Source organism: Larimichthys crocea, chromosome II (genome assembly GCF_000972845.2).
Source record: "Larimichthys crocea isolate SSNF chromosome II, L_crocea_2.0, whole genome shotgun sequence".
NCBI classification, from domain to species: Eukaryota; Metazoa; Chordata; class Actinopteri; family Sciaenidae; genus Larimichthys; species Larimichthys crocea.
The window spans coordinates 4,173,822-4,194,801 of NC_040012.1; the positions used below are offsets into that span (position 1 = coordinate 4,173,822).

Below are 20,980 nucleotides of genomic sequence, written 5' to 3' on the forward strand. Positions count from 1 at the left end.
AAACACCTAATCACGCTGTGTCTTCAGCGGAGTAAATGTCAGATTATCTTATCGCCGTGTTGTTCTGCATGGAAGTATTTTTCTCTCAGGAGATGATTAAAAACCACTTCAGGCTGCATGAGAGTACAACCGATTCCCAACGCGATCGTATCTTTATATCAACAGAAACGGAGAGAAAAATTCAGCTCGATATTTGGCAGAAATCAACAAGAGGGAGAGAGAAGCACTGCAAACATGAGTTATAAGGACCGGCTTCCTCACAGGCAGGAAACAAGTGCTGGTTTGATGGGAGGAAAGGAGGCGTGAAGCCTGAAGGAGACCCCAGACGTGAAGCAGACCCTGAGTCAGAAATAGAAAAGGAGAGTGGACGGTAACAGTAGACTGTAGTTTATATAAAAGGAAGATATCAGCTCAGCTCAGCAAGTCAGCTCATTGAGAGAAAATCTAGAACTTCAATCAAGCAGTTCTCCTGCCTAACTTTAAGAGGCAACATGATTCAATATTCTCTTTTTAAAAGTTAAATAACTTCCAATTACAGGCGTTCGTAGGATCACACTTCAACAAACTGAATCGGGAAACCAAGAATCTTAAGATTTACACAACGTCCCACCACTGAGCAACCACGTCAACTCAAAAACCTGACAACCGCTTCAGATCATCGGCTCTGAGCGAAGTTTCCTCAACTGTGATTGGAGCACATAACAAAAGGAGGGCGGGGCTTAGGACGGACAACTTCACCCAGACACTAAAACGTTTTGTCAGATAAACAGACGTCAACCTTTAAACATCATGTAGCTTCAATGTGAGACTGATACTCATGTTCAACCTTAAAGCTACCTGAGCAGATCCACAGGTAGCACATTAATGTCAATACTGACCAACACATTACAGCTCGTTAAACAATCCCTGTTCCCGAGTTCAGTAATTAACAACATTATTGTTAAAAATCACCATTTCCTCCTCTTGATGCCACATGTGAGGCGTGCCCGGGGGAAGAGGAGGAACGAGGAGGAAGACGAGGGGAAACAGAGGAGGAGGAAGAGTGGCTCAGATTTCATTACATTCTCTACATGAGTGAAATGCCTGGGAGGCTCCTGCCTGTTTCCCATCATGCCCCATGCTGTGAGAGTGTGTGTGTGTGTGTTTGCGTACATGCACACACACTCTATTTTTTTGCACTCTCATATATAGAAGAATAATAAAAAAAAAGGTGCCTGTCAAAATTTCGGGTTTCTAAAATGGATTTATCCCACGGGGTCGCTCAGGGCTGCTCCCATGAGCCACCGCTGCACCCAGAGATGGAGAGACGAATAAAGAAATAAAAAAATAAAAAAAGGAGAGAGGAGGGGAGAGGCTGTGCAACACATTTGGCAGATGTTTATTTTTCTGTTTTATTGTCTTGATAAACTGCTGCTATATTCAGGATCTTTTGGCAGCTCGGCTCATGTAACATTCATGCCAATAAACACTAATGAATTGAATTCGACTGAGAGGGAGGCGGCGAATGATGCAGCAAAAGATAGCGACACACACACACACACACTCACAAAAACTCACACACCGTGACAACTCCCCCACCCACCTTAACAACTTGCCTCACAGCAGCTGGTCCATTTCATGCTCAGACAAAAAAAAAAATCGGACCGATCGATCAAGGCGAGAGGAAAAGAAAAGAGAGAGGGAGAGCAGCAGTTATGATTTGTGATGCGTTCACCACAGCAACATGTTCCAGCCTCGTCTACCAAACCCAGACACATACTGATGAGCCACGGCTGCAAACTGTTTCCATCTGGGAGAGACAGAAAAAAAAGAAAAAAAGATTTCTATTGCAAATAAACTGCAGAATGAAACGCATCGTCTTCATCGCCGCCGCAGTCTCAACAGGTAGTGTTTCGACTCTCCTCCATCAGGTGGAGAATTACTCGACACACTCTCAAACAGTCTCCCACCGCAGACAGGTTTTTTTATTTTTTATTTTTTTATGTTTCTGTATTTGCTTTTTTTTGTTATTCAGGTGAAGTGATGGAAACCTGAGCTGAAGGACAGGAGACTGATTTAGAAGTTTCCAAGCCTGGAAATGTGATATCTGGGTGTTTTCAGTCAAAACAGAACCAGATTCAAGTATTTAGTCTTGTTCAAGTTTCTGTGTGACTTTCAACAGATTTACACCAAAATCCCAACAGGCATGAATCCTTAGGGTCTGTTCTCCAAACCCCACCAGGAGCCGGTGACTAGAACGGCTGCGATTACCTCCGGTGGCCAAAACTTCTTAAAAACACAAGACAAAACTGAAGCGGACCATCTCAGCTCGACTCAAGCCGGACGCTCTTCAAATCTCTAGTAGCCGGTTTTAAAACGTAAAGCACGTCATCTGTTTCAACAGCCAATGAGCTTGTAGCGAAAAATGTTGAAAATGTTTCCTAATATAAAGCACCCACAAATGGCTCACGGATATCTCGACTTGTTTATATCAAAAGCAACTGCAGCGAGTAACTCGTTAAGATGCCACAAAGCCTGAAAAGTCGGTGAGTACAGAGAGTCGCCTCTATGCAGACGATACACCGTCTTGTCTAGCTGCATTGGTGTTGGCGACTTCTATTCTATCACTTTGGTCCATGTTGGTTTTATTCGACCATGATCTTTCCTGACCCTTCTCGAGTATTTGGATCCGTGTATACTTAAATAAACAGTTTGACATTTTGAGAAACACACTTTGAAAGAGGTCGATACAACTCGTGTCTTAACCATTGAGGCTCAACAGTCCGGACACAGATTTGGACAAACAAATCTCTCTGGGAGGGAAACTAGAAAACACTCTCAATTATTGTTTCTTTGGAAGTCAGTAACAAAAAAACCTTTTTGTTGTTTAGGTTGGATCTGAAGGCAGATTGAACCTTTCAAGTTTCAAGGCCACGACTCTTACTTTTTTCCATTTTAATGACAATGGATGTGTGCCGTGGCACTTCAGGGGCGATTTTACTCCATTTTATGGGTCTAACATAACAAAGAGCACATCTTATTAGTGTCTCTATTATCCGTTCACTTTGGACGAGGTCTGACAATCAGTGCTTGGCAGTCTTAGCTGACATCGTTTCAAAACTAGGTGCCAAAAGTCGGTCTTGATCTCATTTACCTCTCTTGGCATTTCTCTGGGCTTTGCTGATTTTGGTTTTGTTGATCCATCCGTCTCTGAGATTTCTGTCTCCATGTCCATACAATGTTGGAGAGCCACATTGTGTTTGTGATACTAACAGCATTAAGAAATGAGATTTGAAAAATCCAACAGCAAGCAGCTTTTCTGTCCATGAACAACATCCACAAAACCCACCATGTTGTTTTCACTGGAGCTACAGTCGACAAAAGAAAAATAGTCCCAATGACAATGAGGTTTGTTGACTGAATTAAGATTTTGACATTTCGTCTCACGGTGCTGCCGAGTATTCTTGTGTAATTTTCAATGCACTGAAAAGCACAACTGAAATCTCATTACCTCCATTGTGTTGAATCCTGATACATAAACTAGGCAAGATATCACCAACAAAAAAATGTGAGAGTATGTCACCCTTCTCACGCTACAACTGAAAACATGTTTGTCGTGTTTTAACGTCTAGTTCGGTCCAAGCGTTTCACATCCAAACTGCCGTCGGTCAGCGTTAGATGTGAAGGATAAACAGTTAAATCCTGTTGTAACGGGACACTGGGGTTTATTTATTTAGCCCGCAGGCACAGGCAGGTGTGACGGGACACGCCTTCGAAGCGGCCCAGATTTACCTGGAAAACCAGTCGACCAGTGACCTGCTGAGAGAGGTGCACTGTGTTCAGACTGCACACATCAATTATCATCAATATTTACAACTGAGACAGCTTCTATCAGAAGAATTACTCACACTAATACCACAGCGAGAGCCAGACCAGCAAATGCATTGATAAAAAATGTATTTTAAGACAGCAGTTGATTGTCGAAATATTACAAATAACTATTTTCAGTGCACCACTGCTGCACTACAACGTCATCTACTTCGACCAGTAGTGAAATTACTCTTTATTTAGTATTTAACACCTTTCAAAGAAGTAGTAACAAGTTCTTTAATCTCGGTTGCCATCGTCTATCATCTGACAATGTTTTAGCCTCTATGGGCAACGGCCAGTGTCTTCAAACCTCTGCTGCAACCTGCAACTTGATTAGTTAGAATAAAGAGATTTTGACTAGTCTTTATGAACAATGAATGGTCGGTAACCTGCATGAAACCAAAGCTCTATCGACCACGAATGGTCAATTGGGACAACAGACATAAACCAGAATCTTGGTCCCTTGCCTTCAGACTGTGCATTCATATGCAGATATCTGTTTATAGGACAAAGGTATAAACCCAAAGACAGGAACAAAGACGATCACCGTGCTTCGACCTGTACCCATTACTACAACTACCACTCCCTCCACTGAAAACACACAATCAGAGGCAGAACAAGAGCAGGCTCATTGTCAGTGATATAAAGAGGACGCGGTGCTGAAAGTAAATAGACTGAACTTTAACCCAGTTTTTCATGAGAGCTCACGGTTCACTGCTCAGCACTGGGACGACTTCAAGTTAACAGAGACAAACTTAAATACTGTTCGTACATCATGCTGTGTTACCCTGAGACATCAGACTGTCTGAAGACTTTAAAAACGAAGCAGCACTTTGCTTTTCTTGTTATGTTAATGCCGTTTATGTTACTCGATGTGGAGACACGCTCCAAAATTGACTAAAAGACAAAATGTTGTTTTGTGAGTCTTCAGCCGCCAGGTGTGTGTTCATGTATCTGTGTGTGTTACATATGTGTGAAAACAGGATGCTGGAAAAGGGCAGAAGGGAACTGAGAAGCCGACCCAGTCAGGACACAGACATCCTGCATCCATGTGATGACATGTTAACACACAGAAACACACACACACACACACTTATACACACTGACCTCAGTCCTCCACCCTCTGTCACTTAACTGGGAGGTTAACTGCTAGTCCAACAATTTTAACAATAGCCTACAATTCCCATAATTCCACTGGGAGATCTGGAATCACATTGCAGAGCAGCGGAGCGGCCTCTCATTTTACTCTGAAGAACCATAAAAACTTTATTTTGAAATCCTGCGGTTCAGACTGCAACAACAGGCCGAGCCGAGCATCAAATTAACATCAACTGCCGTCTATTTTAGATTCGGCTGAATATTTACACACACACACACACACACACACACACACACACACACACACACACACACACACCTAACCAGGTTATTATTGTTGGTGTTTTTCTCACAGTGGTTTCTTTCTTCTTGTCGTCTTCATCAGATTTCGTCTTCTTTTGTTCGTCTGCGCTGTCAGATTAATGTCTCGGCTCTTAAACTGAAAGTTAAGACATTTTATTCAGGGGTTTTGAAATTTAAGATGTCTGAATGTTCAGTCGTACAATTAAATCTAAAAATAAAATGAATAAGAACAAAAGTGCACAAACACAAATATGCATTTGTTGTCAAACCCGCTTCAGTTCAGCTGAGTTCAGATTATGTTTACTTATGCTGTCGTATTGGAGTTTATATTCCATTTACAAACAACAAATGACGTAATAAAGTTTAAAAAGAGCGCTTACACGCTCACCTGAACATGAATTTCTTTGAGAAAGATCAGTCCACTGGTTTATCCACCTCAACCCAGCTGCTGTGAACTCAATAACTGAATCGAAAAGCTGATGTTTTTAGAGTGTGTCAAGACGGTGGCCTCTGAACAGGAAGTCTGCAGTCCATAAAGAAGAGTTTAAACTCCATTAAACAGTGTGTGGTGACAGAGGGAGGGCTGTTACAGGCAGGTTAGAAATGCAAACACACGAACATGAACTCATGCTGAATCTTCAGAGTCGGTACAAGCGCAAACAAAGTCAAAGACGGGATGTGAACAAATCAGGCGGCATGAGCAAACATGAAGGTGTGATCGTTACATGATGATGATCGACACAGCTCACCGTAGATTCATGGAGAACTGTGAAGGTACGATGGTCTGGTTTAGCAACTCGCAGGCGCACACACATGCTGATATATTTTCATATACAAGTTCTTTATTTTTCAGAAGTCAGTACTTGTTGCAGTGAAGGGACTTTTGCATGTTTGTCCCAAATGTTCGTACAGAAGTTGGAAGAGGGCGTTTGGACTTTCTACATCTTAACAGTTGGTACATTGAGAGTTGTGCAGAACAGGAAAAAGAATAACTTCTTTATATAGACCCTTTTTGTCTTGGTGTCTGCAACTAAAATTTCAATATTAAGATCACTTGATGCAACCTAAACTTACAGAGCTATAAATGTGGCCGCCACAAACGCACATGAGGCGAATATGCATCTTCACGTTTGAAAAGGCTGAACCGACCGAGACGATTTGAAAAAGCCAATGTATGAAACCATTTTGGCAAACGGGACTTCGACAAAAGCTACAAAATCTGCAAGATGCGTCAATGAAATTTAAATATTTTGGCAACACAAACAACACAAGGAACCACCTCTTACGTTTCCACCCGGCCAACCAGAGAACTAATCAACAGGCGATAGCAAAGTTTACACACACACACACAGTATTCCCTGTCCTATTTAGCGAGGCCAGGAGGCTAAAAGAGCTGAGACAAGGAGATCCCAGCCGAGCTCAGCCTGAACAATCCATCAAACAAAAAAACAACTTCATCGCACTTCCTCACCACTTCAGCAGATCCACAGCACAAAGACCGGGCAGCACACATGAAGTCATCGGCTTCCCTTTCACCCCTCTGTCAGATTTTGTCATGTGACGCATGTGAAAACCCGTTTAGAGACCAACTTACAGTCACGAAATCAAGCTGAGTTAATTAGATTTCCTGTAATCTCTGTCCTCATTGAAACAAACCGAGTGCACGCTTTTAAAGAAATCAGATGACTGCAGAACAAGTTACAGATCGCTTTCAGGTGCATGTGAGAGCACTGTTTTAGGCTGTTTCACATTTTTCTGCTGCTAATAAAGCGATTTCTTCTGTTTTACTGACCTTTAAATCTGCAGTCAGCTCAATGTTATGACTTTTCTTTTGTGCAGAGCTAATTTCCCTGACAAAAAAATAATATTTTGGATTCAGTTGCACTGATTCTGACCCGAGAAGTGTGTGAAACCATTTCCAAACATTTATAGTCCTTGAGGCACGGCGTATCAGTTCTTGAAAAGCAGTTGGTTTGGCATTACGACAGACACGGTTGCATTCCCTGCCCTCTCAGCATGTCCGAAACCGGACCTTGAGGGGGTTTGACACTCTCCACCCAACCCCCCCCTGACAGTGGAGAAACACAACGAAGGCAAAGTGGTGTTCAGCTCCGTCAGCAGCTCCATGTCCAGCTCAGTGTTTGACGCAGGACTCGAGGGGAGTGAAGTGATCTGTGATGAAGGTACACCAGGAGAAAAGAGGAGGAGGACTGTCTGCATTGTCCTCCTAATATCTCTGTATTACATTACATCTATCCATTTACACTCCCACTCCATCAAATCCCAACAGTCCTTAAACATGGGAACAGATGTGGTCGTTCTACTTGGAAGACGTCTGCAAAGATGATACCTCGCACACTAACAGCTGAAGAGTTATGGCTATGAAAGGAAAAGGAGAGTCCACTTTCCACCATTTATCTCAGGCTGATTGTTATAAATAGACACGGCAGGAACACTTCTTTACAGCTGCAATCACACGCATGCAAACAAGACTGAATTAACAAGTGGAAAGAGGCCTGATAAGACGATAACAGCCGAGACAGAGGTGAGGAACAGCACGATGCAAAGCGAGGTGGTATTTCCTCTGTTGAGTTACTTTCTATATCAGGAAACTTCAAAGTGTTTTATTTCGCTCATACGGCTGTCCAAATAACGACAGAGAGGATTATCATAACTTTACATAACTAACTTCAAGCAGACATGTTGGTTTTTTTAGGATTTTTGGGGGCATTTAGAAGAAGGAGATGACAGGAGGTGGGAATCCAGCCGGTATTACAAAATAGCAAAGTGAGTTACGATGGTGAGACAGTATGACTAGAGACAAAGTCTGCATCTGGAAGAGGTTGGGGAGGACGGATGGGTCCAACAACACAGGACTTTCACCCTGTTTGTGTCCTGTGAGGACCAAAAGTCAACTTTAACTTTTGTATCCCGATGTCGTTCAAAACCTAAAGTAGTTCTTGGGCTTAACCAAATAGCTTTGGTGCCTCGAAAACATTTCCTGCACATCTAAAACTCTGAAAAACATAAAACTTGTTCATTTAAAACACAAAATATCCTTTTGTAAGATTGCATTCATACGTCATCCCCTGATAGCACGATGGAGACTGGAAACATCAACCTGACTGGACCGTCCACGTTCTTTACTTGCAATAACATTTTACATTGCACATTGATGAATAGAACCTGTTTAACATCTGCCAATGTGTATAAAACACAGTATTATTAAAAATACATTTGACTGTTCAGCTTACAGATTTGCTAACATGATGCTCTGGTCTATTTATGTGCAATAAGTCAATTCTGAAGAAGAAAAGCAGTCCTGGCCTCAGACACAATAAGATCACAAACATCTGGACTCTGCAAACAGAGCTCTACTTAAAGCACATACAGTCATCTGTGAATTACAGAAGCCGTAATAGTTTTCACTGCCTCTGAGAGACAGACTCCATTTACAAACCAAGAGGCATGCTGATATTACTCAACACTAACTCTCTGTCTGACACCAGAGAGAGCATCAATGCTTCAAACATCATGGAGAGAGAGCCAAGCAGAATCTGAGAGGATTTTCAATGATCAGCGCGTGTTTTGATGCACGAACTCAGAAAACTACAGGGAACGTGTTTGGACAGGGTTTTGACAAGAAGTCAATGATTCTCTGGAGTCTGAAACGCAGCAGGAATAAAATGAGAACACTTTCAGCCCGGTGTCCTCATCTGCCCTCGCAGCTTAACAACATAGTTACCACCCTCTGCTCTTCCTCATCGACTCTAATTACACTCTCTCATTTAACCGTTACATGATTAGGAGCTCATCCGGCGGACGAGGACGACACCTCGGCAGCGCCGTCGCACCGAAACTCGTAATGAGAAAATCTGGAATAGGAAGCAGCTCCGTCTGAGTCTGAAGTCAGCTGGACAATTTATTTTTGTCCTCAATGAACTCTTCACCGCAGCACACATCACGCAGATTTAAATATAACTCGCTAAACGGAGGGGAGAGGGGAAGACACTCATGATCATGATCTGTTATTCAGTGTGGAATTTAAAAATCAGTGTGAAATGTTATTTTCATTGACGCGATGATAAATAATAAGGGACGTACTGTTACTCCGACGGCCAGTCGATGGTAATAAGAAGGAATATGACCAATATGATGTAAACAAAAAGCAATTATATCTCCAGAGGAGCGTTACATGGTGTTTTGTTTCCCCTGCCTTCAAATAAAAACAGTCAAACGAGTGTTATGTCATTTCAGAAGCTCTGTTTCTGCTGAACCAGCTGGGTTAGCATCCTGCAGGTACAAAAAACAAACAGAAGGTCAACAAGATGAGTTGAAGTTGGTTCGCTGTAGAAAACAAACCCGCTGTTCTCATATCTCGACCTTGTTTCTCCTCCAGCAGCAGCAGCAGCAGCAGCGTGACGCGGCAGAAAGCAGCTCGTATACCTGCTGCACTGTGACGCCGGCTGTGGCTGAGGAAAGGGATGACGGGGAGATTAGCCTCGCTAGCAGCTAAATCTGTCCATCTAAAGCCGTCCGCCATCAGGAGGCGACGAAGCGGAACAGAAAATCAATTTACGGCGGCCACGGGAAGGTCGTGCTGAGAAACCACCTGAAGGTTGAACTCGCAGAGCCTTGTTAGCATGACTGAGTGCTGTGTCTGTGGTTTGTGTTTATAATAGTTTAGGCTTCATGTTGGGGGATTGTTTTATGATATGATGCATAAATGCATTAACTCAATAACAGAACGTTTAGTCACGCTCTTTCAAAGCTGCTTCATCAACACAGTTACGCTCATACTTCCAGCAACTCTTCTGAATCATCAACAGATTAATATCGGGGTTGGACAGTTTGGTTGCAACTGAACTGAAGCTAAAGATTATTAAACTGGGTTTTGATATTTACATCACATCAACCTATAGTATACATGATATGATTAGGGATGGGAATCGAGAACCGGTTCTTGTTGAGAACCGGGTTCCGTGTGTTTCATTTCCATTGAATTGTTTATCTAACGATTCTCTTATTGATTCCAGAAAGCACGAATTACGTCACGTAACTTCCGCAAGAAGTTACGCACGCTCGACCCCAGCAAGCACTAACTATGCGACGTAGCTTACGCAAGTTTGGCACGTAGTAAACAATGTCACCCACTCGGTTCAAACGCTCCAAAGTTTGGCTGCATTTTACCAAAACAGCTCAACTTGCAATCATTGCAAAGTGGAGATAACAGCGTCGGGAGGGAACACGACGAACATGCAGAAACATTTGCGAACACGACATGCAATATTTTGAAATGAATGTCGTGTTTTTGACACGCTTCGGACTGGAGATGAATCTCAACCTGGCAGCAGCGGCAGCAGCCAGGCTATGAACACCTCTGTGGTTACTACGTAAAGGTAGTTACACATCGTTACTATTATCCAGGCTGTGGGCCTCTTTAGACCTCGCTGTTGGTTTTGTGAGGTCGTGATACTTCTAACTAAACAAAGTCGATGCTGATCGAACAGTTTGTTCTCGTTTTTTTCCCCAAATGAGAATCGATAAAGAATCGAATCGTTAAGCAGAATCGATAAAGAATCGTAAAAATCTGATCAATTCCCATCCCTAGATGTGATGATCACATGATTGCCTGACGTTATATCAGTCATGTTTTCATCAGTTTAAAATAACTAGCTTGGTCTAACGATAAAACATTAGTAATAGCCTGTAGTCGAATATCAAGATGCTTCTTCTTCAGTCCTGAACGGATCCGCTGGCTCATCGTCTGCTGGACCCCAGGTGTGATCCTCTGCAAGCTAAACTGTTAGCCTAGCTTATCTCTATGTGACAGCTGCTTATTTTTGGCCAGATAAGATGCCCCCGGCTTGCCGTTGGAGGAGGAGGAGGCCAGAGGTGGAGGTGTTATCACGGGGGGAGGACGCCTCCCTTTCAACGGGGGAGCCAGACCTCCTTCTCCTGGCTGCTAACGCTCCATCACACCAGACAAGATTAGCAAGCACTGAGGCCAATAGAGATAACGGAGAGTGTTTGAGAGGGAGGAAATGAAGCGGACAAAAGTATGTGGACACCTGAGCATTACAGCTATAGTGACATGTAACTCAAACAATGTGGGCATCGTGTGCAGCCTCCAGAGAACAGACCAGCAGTCTGAATGTTCAGAACCAGACATCATCTGTCAGCCTCTCTGCCCTCGTTGTCAGGCTGAACTAATGTTGATCATAACAGCAACAACAACACAACCTGCTCCGGTGAAAGATGGATGGATAAAACCGTAGATGGAGGAGTCAGTCGGCGTGGTTTTCCCCTCAGCAGGTGGTCCCCCCCGAGGGGAATGTGATGACAGACTGACAGAAGAACTCCTGGTATGCTGATAACGCAGCGCCCTGCTCACTACTGTTCGTCTGTCGTCCACCTCGAGGAACAGCTGTGCCTGTTTTCTAAAACTACAGCTCTGCCTTCATTTTGAAAAAGGGTCTCAAACACTCGCCCGCAAACCTTTGTCCTGCGATCATTTAATTGTCAACGCAAGGACAGGCAACAGATTGATGCACGGTTGCAACAAAAAGAGCAACGGAGTCAAAAATCTGTGGCCTGTTTTTTCGAGAGATGCGACACATCGAAGTCAACGTCAGCCTCCTCCGCCATACGTGGACTTTCTCAGCACATTAAAACGTTACACCAGGTGGGTGCGTCCAAAGAAGTACCTGCGACTTTTCAACAAGGACAGCAAAACAGCACGTTAGCCTGACATGACTAAAAAGGTTTGGATGGACAGATAAATATTATTCAGATATTCTTGATGTAACAGATCCAAGTCAACATCGCTGGAAAGCTTTAACCAGATTTTACCGTTAAATCGAGATCATTAAGAGATGAAAGAAAACACTCGTATAAAGCTCAATGCTTCATTTTACCAACTTTTCTTCAATATTAGCTTTTCATGTCTTCGAGCGGACCTTCTCTGTTTGCGACCCTCCAAAGGATGAGTGGTGATAATGGATGGATGGATTGTTCACGTCTTTACGCCTCGATTATCGATAAATCGAGCAACTTGAAGTGAAGAGAAGAAAGAAAACATTGTGTCGTATGAAAGTGTGTATATGTTTTTTTGTCTTCGACCTCACCAATTCCCAAAGCGAACCTTCACTGTTCGAGTCCCCCGCGACCCTCCGAAGGAAAAGCGGTTACAGATAACGGATGGATGGATCTTACTAGCCGTTTTCCTTCCTGAGCAACGTGTAACAGGATGCATCGAAGAACAACTTGTAAAACTTTTCAAACCTCTGTTCATCGTACCTTCCTCAACGTGCTGTATATCTGTCAGTCTGTGCATGTGGACTTCAGCTCCTTCCTGCATCACCACCACCACCCGTCTCCATCAGAGTGTCCTACCCAGACGACCGGCCGTCCTTTTCATCTCCATGAATCTTTCATGCCGTCTGAAACAGCACGCTGGAACAAACCCGTCGACAGACAGACCCTTCCCCTCCTCCTGCTTCATCTCCACACCGGGGACCTCTCACCACCCTCCGCCCTCTCTCTCTCTCTCTGACAGCCTGACCTACTGTGTGTTTCCTCCTCTGGCTTCTGTGTCTCTACCTTCATCCCGCCGTCTCTTTCATCCTTTATTTGATCTCCAGAGTATTCTCTTTTCCCTCCTTCTCCGTCTGGCCTCAATATCTGACAGACAGTGTCCACGCCCATCCAGACCACACACTGCCAAGCTCACAAACAACAAACCGCGGCAGCGCTGGTTATTTCATTTAAACACACACGCAAAATTCAAACAGAAATATGCAGAAATCCAAACAGATTTTCACCTAATTAAATGTATCTCTGTATCTCTCTCTCCTAGTGACATATGTTCGGACATTAACATGTCACCTGCATCCTGTTTCAAAATAAAAGCTTTTGGAAAATATAAACCTTTTTTTTTTTTATGTCACTATATCAAAAAAATCAAATGTTTCCACATTAAATACTTAAAAAGTCAGACACACCTTTATTTTATATGCTGCTAGCTATTATTTTGCATTCATTTGCATATTTACTTACAGACCTTTGCTGGTTTTGCATCTTCAGCATTTATTAAAAAATATTATTGCAGAAAACCATAAAAAGTATAATTCCCAAGAACTTTCCTGTCTTTTATGGACAGATTCAGGCACCTGTCCTTCATGCCATCATCGTGGGCTGCATTTTATGCAGATGATGCATGTTAACACATTGGACCGATTTCACTCAACAAGGTAAACATACTGATGTTTCATCAGGACAGTTTAGCTCAGTCTAGCAGCCAAAGATAAAGCCTCTCTGTTCAACTGTCGACTGCTGATGCTATTTTTAATTAAAATGTCCCGTCTGAAATCAAACTGTATTTTAAGGTCACACCAGTGAACTATGCAAAGTCCTAATGGCTCCAAAGTGCTTTCACTTTCCTTTGTCATGTGATTTTTAAGCGGCAGTGAAAGAGAAATAATCCTAAATCTGACCTCGCCTTCAACGGTGATGCTAAAAATCCAAAGTAAGTGAACCAACGTGGCGCTGATCATGACCCCGAGAGCCAGAACTGCAACTGAGGACGTGAACGCTCACGTTCGAATCAGGTGTCAGCTGAAATAAATCAGTCTGGACTGAACACACACACACACACACACACGACCTTTAAGACTTCTTATCTGCGACTGTCAGTTTGTGAAAGTGTGCGAGGCTGGAGGTCCACGTGTGTTTCCTATCCGGCCTCCGGCAGTTTAAAGTACAGATACCAAAGAGCTGTCTTCATTCAAATCTGAACATTTTGAAGCATTCAGATTAATCGTATTCGTTAGTCGTATGTATCAGTTTACACTCGTTTCCGACAAGGAAAAGTATAAAAATTTTAACATTTCAGAAGCTGAATTTCAATTCGAGTGCAAAATCAGAAACATCTGACTTCTTCTGAGCAACAAAGCGACATAATCACAATCTGTTTACGGTAAATATCTTTAGTTAACATGCCATCGATGCAGTGATTCCTTCCATTTACCTCCTCGGTGAGCAGCTCGTTGTTAAAGATCTGTCCGTCAGCCCGCCGCCTCTCCCTGACTGACCTCCAGACTGTCTGAAGGGCTGCTGCTGCTGTCTCTGCTGGTCGTCTGGCCTCAGGTCCTCAGACGCAGACTGTGTCGCAAGAAAAACGCTCCCTAGAAACAACACAGTGCCTCCGCCTCCATATAATTCAGGTGTATGAATTGGATCTGCTGCATTATTTAACCGTGGCACAGTTGCAGTGGCCCCGGTCTCCCCCGCTGATCCAAATCTGTCACTTCACCTCGCACTCCACTCAGTGTGACAGGGCCCTTCTGGCCGGATAACACACACACACACACACACACACACACACAGGCTGACATGTGCACACATACACCTCATGCAGGAAATGTCCCCATGAGTCCGACTGCATAAAAAAATAACACAAAGATGCAGCCTGTGCAGCCGTTTATGAGCACACAAGCAGAATGACCCACATACTATGTTAAATATAATATATGCACATATCATATAACTAATAGAACTATAACACACACACACACACACACACACACACACACACAGTATCCTCAGTGCTTTCGAGGACATTGTTTCACCTCCTGACAGGAGAAGTTATTTAAAAGCTCCATTAAAACATCGGCTGACCTGAGATCAGCGTTTAACGTTTAATGAGCAATTAAGCACACGCAGCCTGTATATGAGGTGTGTAAATCAGTGGAATAAACGTCGTCAACAATGCACATAAAAACACTAAATGCCAGGAGCTAGACACCCAATCCTGGTGTAGAAAGAGACTGACAAACCTGAAGTTACGACATCGTCATAAAGATTCTAAGTTTACTGACCGAAGTCGACAAAAACGGCTTCTGCTCTCAACAGTAGCAGTCTGAGATTTTCTAAAATTAATGATGCGTGCTGCGTTTTCTTTATGCAGGGTCCAAGAAATGAAAAAGCAAAGTGCTATTTCCTGTAAAAACAGGCACAACAAGGGCGGATGCTGGTGCTTCCAGTAGCCAATAGAGCTGAATGTGCGTGGTACCAGGGTGGTTTTCTTGCCGGGTTTAGCTCCTGGCAACCCAGATTTGGTGCTGAATGTGCTCTGGTCAAACTAGCCTCGGCCTGTTTTGGAGGGTATGTTCAAATCTGGATCGGTTCGTGCTCAATGGGAGGCCGCTGAGCCCGGTTCTGTGCACGCTAACAGAAGCAGTCTGTCCATCAGGAAACTCAGAGAGGCAGAGCAGACAGAGGACACTAGAGGGAATAATTTATCCATAAAATATGATCCAGTTTCACCCAAATGTAAATATAAAGTTGCGTTTTAGCACAGCAGTCAGTGAGGGCGAGAAACACGAACAATCGAGGCAGCTTGGTGTTCATAAAGGTTAAAGATGGGCGGATCATGCAACCTCCATCACGACCATAAAGTTGACTCAACATCTCTCAAAGATCAAATGTGAGTTAATTCAGTACATCTGAATCAAACTGATGCAGTTTGACGATGATTTGAGAATTTGTGGATTTCTCTTCTCGTCATTATTCTGATTGGACGTCTCAGTGGGGTGAAGTTGCATTGGGGCTCTGACTGGAGTCTGTTGAGGTCACTAATCTGAAACAGGTGAAGCAAAACCAACCAGAGAAGCGATGAAGACGTTGATTTGCTGTAGTGAGTAAAGACGAGCCTTGCTCTTACCTTTGACCTCCGAACCTTCAGTTCACTTAAGGTTAGTGTTTGTTTGCCAAAGAGTCTGGGGAACTCTGCTTCTGTTAAAAGATGTTTCTTTCCTCTTCTTTCTTTTTGGACTTTGGCGTTTCCTGTGTTTTGGTTGGCCGATGGATCATTTTTCCCCCTGACTCGCTTCTCTTCTCTCTCGTTTCCTTTGGCATTCCTTCCTCTCCTATTTTTGTCTTTTTCAAACTCTCCCTGTTTGAATTCTCTCCTTTTCATTCTTTCTCCCTACATTTCTCACATTTTCTTAACCTTGTTCTCCCTCCTGTTGCACCTCTTTCCCTTTTTTCTTCTCATCTGTTTCCCCTTTTCGATGCCGTCCTTTCGGTGCGTACCGTGTCCATTTATGGGCAGCGTGCTCAGAGCTGAATCTCCTTCAGGGAAAACCAACAGAGTCAACGTTTCCCTGGATTTAAGGTGGAATGGAGTCCTGCTGACTTCATCACCAGAGAGCAAAAGCTACAAATCATGTGTTGATAAAATGACAGCTACTAACACGTACAGTCAGAAACCCCACGAGAAGACGTTTAGAAGCACTAACCCTTCAGTTTTCCAGACCACAAAGTGTTTGACATCTTAAATTTAGCTCCTGCAGTCTCAAACAAGCTCATGTGCTGTTCCTGTGATCTAAATGAATGACAAAAGTCCTTGCGGTATCCTTGTGGTCTCACATGCACGCCACGTAATCACAAAGTCGTGCAGTTCAACCATGAACTTTTGTTGAAAGTCTCTCCACGTTTGCTGACTGTTGAGGCAAAACACCAAAAGAAATACTGCTCCAGTCATCCAGACTGTTTTCTGATGAGCCAACATTCGCTTTCCTTTTGTCACTGATGAAATATGTATGTGTTTCCCTATTTTAATATGCACTGACATTTGATTAAACTTGCAGAGAGGCGAGATAAAATTCAACAATGGCCACCAAGGCTATAGTATATACTGGGTTTCCTCACTAGTCAGTCAGAACTGAAAATGCCTCCTGGATAAAACTTCTTCACGAATCTACAACCAAGTCCAGTTGCCCCAGATTTAAGTCTCCTCAAAGAAACATGACCTGACGACTTCCAACAGACATCTACAAAAAAAAGCATCACACTAACTTTCTGGCACTTGCACTGTACGTTCGAGGTTTGGAAACAGAGATACAATCAGATTACCTGTCTACAGGTGTGTTGAAAGAATTAGAACTTGACACCAACAAGACAATGAATCATTATCTTGAAATCTGAAACGCAGCGACTTCCAAACCGCATGAGCCATTTTATCATAAGCATAGCCGACGTTATCGTCAATGTCATCTAGCTGTAAGAAGTGACACTCAACGATGACAACGAGGCGACGTCCTGAGCGAGTTCACACGTTCAAGTACTGAACCATAAATACAATCAAAACTATTCATCTGCTCATAGTGTTGAACAAGACTGCAACAGACGTACACAGAGAGAAAACTGATGTTATTTTAATTCACTGATTTCTGCCCTTTATGAAACTCGAAAGCTCGGTGTCATGAATCAGTTAGAGAAACAAAAGATGGGAGGGTGCATCGATCATAACACAGGTTCGTTAATAAGTTCATAACATTGCCTGTCTGAGGAAATGTATGGTCGTGATGTGGCAACACAAGTTGGGGACTGATGTCAACGTCAAGAGGCAACGCCAAAAACCTCCATCAGCATTTGGATCTGTCAGAACAACCATCCCACAACCTGCCCACTTAACCACACCTGTCATCAGAGAGCCTCAAGATTCAAGATTCAAAACTTAATTACCAATCAAACATCGCCAACAGGGCTGAGATTTGTAGGAGGTGGAGACGGTATAGATTTCAGCAAGGGGACAGTAGCTCCTGGTCTATAATTTTTCAGTGCAGTCTACTTTATTCAGGTGTTTCCTGTTCTGGTGAATACTCTCGATCCCAGCGCGATAAAACTGCATCATAGCTTCCTGTGATATGGAAAACTTCAAGCCTTTACTGAGTTTTCTTCAGTGTTGACCCACTTTGAAGAAGATGATATCGTTACACCAAAGAATTTGTTGAAATTTCAGACAACTTATGACAGAAGGTCAATATGTCTCTTACTCATGTCCACCACTACTTTTGTTTTGTTTTGGAAACCTTCCGCTCCAAGTTGTTGGCTGCAAATCAGTCCACCAGGGATGAAACCGTGTTTCTGTACGCTGTTTGCTATCGATAAACTGTTGATATACAGACAGAAGGCAAATCCAAGGGAAAAACAACATAAAGTGTCTTTGTAAGGTGTTGGACCAACACGTGGTGTCAAGACAGCTTCAATGCTGTCAATGCTGATTGTCGAGAGTGCTGTCTAACAAGTCAGCCGAACTGAAAACGATCGCACAGGGATATAAATAAATCTGTGAGACATAATTAAACTCAGTCAGAACAAACAGAAATAGATATTTTCCACAAATGTCTCCATCAGATAAGGCTACGTACAAAGCACTAACATATGGCTTCCTGTGCATCACGCGCCCGTTAGGAGGCATGTGTTGTTAACAACATACGATAAATAATGCAAGGTTTTTCCCACAAGCATGTTTCCCAATGTGTGGGTGTTTGCGCCTTGGGAATATTCCTGATATGTATCCCAACATGTGCTCTACCTGCTTGCTAAATCGATGTCGATGTTTCCATTTGAGCCATTTAACTGATGATTTCTTCCATAATAATTTAGAACAGTCGTGCAGGATCCACTGATATAAACGGAAAATCTACATTGTGATCTAAACTAATTACAAATGTAGGATACTTGTTTGTGGAAGGGCTCACCCCTTTTATTAGGACACACATAAATCATCACTGATGCAGCCAGTTGGTTATATAAGTCATATAATGAACGACCTGTGTATAGTCAACAGGTTTCAGTTGATTGTAGCATAAATACATAAGTGCAGTATCTGGAAGGTCCAACTTTTGGTGAGTCAAACAAACTATAAATACCATAAAACACTGATTAATCCACAGATTTCATTTCTCATTTCATATCAGCCTTTATAGTCACTCATCTGTATCGATCTCTGACGTGTCTCGTCAGCGTTGACTTATTTTAAGTTGCAGGGTTACTTTGTCCACCTGGACCTTGTTTTCCTTTACTTTTGTGACTAATGCGGACAACAAACTTTGAATTCAGTTTTGATTTCCTTTTCATAATGTTGTCAGGCAACTAATCTGAGCCGGTCAGTGGCAAAAACAAGACGTTTTATTGGACAAATTTTGACTGTGTGCAATTGCAATTTAGAACTCTCCATTAGACACTTAAGACACAAAAAATAGGAAAATAAGGACCAAGTTCAAAGTACTCTTTGACTGCTTAAGTTAAGTTTAGTATGTAAGTATGAAGGTACTGTCTCTAGCTGGTTTTGGTGCCTAAGGGTGCATTCAGACAGGATCCGACACTGTGGTGAAAACGCAGATTTTTTGAGCCAGATCCAACTTTTGTAAAAACACAGCCCGACGTCACGCTGCGGCCGTGTTGAAAAAGTAACACTGCCACAGTGAGCTGGGGTGTTTATTACAATACATTGTCTTTTTAGATTCATATTTCACATTTAAAAAAAATCTGTCTAGTCAGGGTCATTTCAGAGCTGTGTCTAAGAGCTGTTAGCAAGGGACTTCCTGTCAAAGGTCAAATGATCCAAAATTTCACAATAAAAGCAAAAAGAAAAAACAGAACTGTCTAATAATGTACAACAAGTACTTTTACTTTTGATACTAAGTTTTGGTGATGATCTCATTTCATTATTAGTTGCAGCTTCCTGTTGTCGTCCATCCACCACCACTACACTAATGCGGCTCAAAGCGAAGCTGAATACACAAGGACTGCTTGTAATTAAGTCTAGTGTCTGGAGGCTTCTCACCTGCTGCCTCGCTAAGCACTGCTGACACTCACCGAGGCTGACCAATACTTCATTATGGCTTAAGTGAAAAAGAATCAATAGCAGCTTGCAGAGCAGTCAAGTCTGCACGGCCTCCGTCTGGCTTCTTTGTCAGGCATCAATCACAGACAGACGGAGAGAGTCAGACAGAAGATCCGGAGGAGAAAAAAAGAAAAAGAAAAGCTGAACAGCAAAGCTGGAGAGAAAGAAAGAAAGCAAGTGCTGCAGAATGCTGACAGGAACGATGTGTGTCTGGCAGTTTTTGTGATGACATTAACAAAAGAGGAGTTTCATTGTGAGATGAGATATCCAGCATGTGAAAAAGTGACGCCGGATCCTCTATAGAGATTACATCATAAATCTATATCAGGCGTCAAAATATCTCTTGTACTGCAGAAAAAAACATACAGAGGATAAAAAAACATGCAAGGTTTCCCTCAAACTTACATAAAAATACAACAAAATCATCGAAAGCAACTCTAAGGCTCTGGCAATCTTAATAAAACATTAATCCAGTTAATGACCCAATTTATTCTCATCCAATGGAGCTAATCAAAGAATTCAGGGTTGAGAAATCCGCCAAACTGAAGTAGATATTTGTCTTCCCTCTCACATATGAGCCCAGACAAACAGTAATCTCTTACATTTGAACCCTGCAAGCGGCTGAAACACTGACATCACCGAGTCAACAAGCCATATGTGAGTCTTCAAAGAGGAGAAAGGCAAACAGAAGCCGTGCACCTGGCTCTCCTTTTGTACTCGCAACAACTCCGCTCAGTTAATAGCTTCGTTTTTCCTGCTTCCACGTAGCTGTAAGTTAAACAGCGAGCACAGAGCTGTGAAATTCAAATTTCCTCACGAGGAAACTGGGTCACCGAAGCAGCCGTTAGTAATTTTGTATGTAAAGTTAGATGTAACAGGAGGATGGAGGGAAAACTATGAGCAAGGCTGGGAGTTATACACAGGCATGTGCAACCAATATTTCCAACACAAAGCTCAGCATAATGATGAAGGGTCATGCTCGTATGCAAAACAGGTGTGGAATACACCGAGGCACCACTTCACATCAAAAATGTT

General features: G+C 42.8%; 1 protein-coding gene across 7 annotated transcripts in view; it reads right to left on the bottom strand.

Moving 5' to 3' along the window:
- The window catches only part of dip2ca (disco-interacting protein 2 homolog Ca), a 193,527-nt gene that overhangs the window by 117,723 nt on the left and 54,824 nt on the right, over window positions 1-20,980 (bottom strand). The window contains exon 1 of one of the 7 annotated variants that reach the window (XM_027289055.1): window positions 14,279-14,582. The exons of 5 other annotated variants lie outside the window; for them this stretch is intronic. Coding sequence is in view for 1 of the 2 variants with exons in the window: in XM_027289031.1 (XP_027144832.1) it covers window positions 12,550-12,610 (61 nt within the window). In the remaining variant the exon portion in view is untranslated. Of the gene's footprint in view, window positions 1-12,549; window positions 13,153-14,278; window positions 14,583-20,980 lie in introns of those variants that run through there. One more of the 7 variants, XM_027289031.1, reaches the window with a different exon arrangement.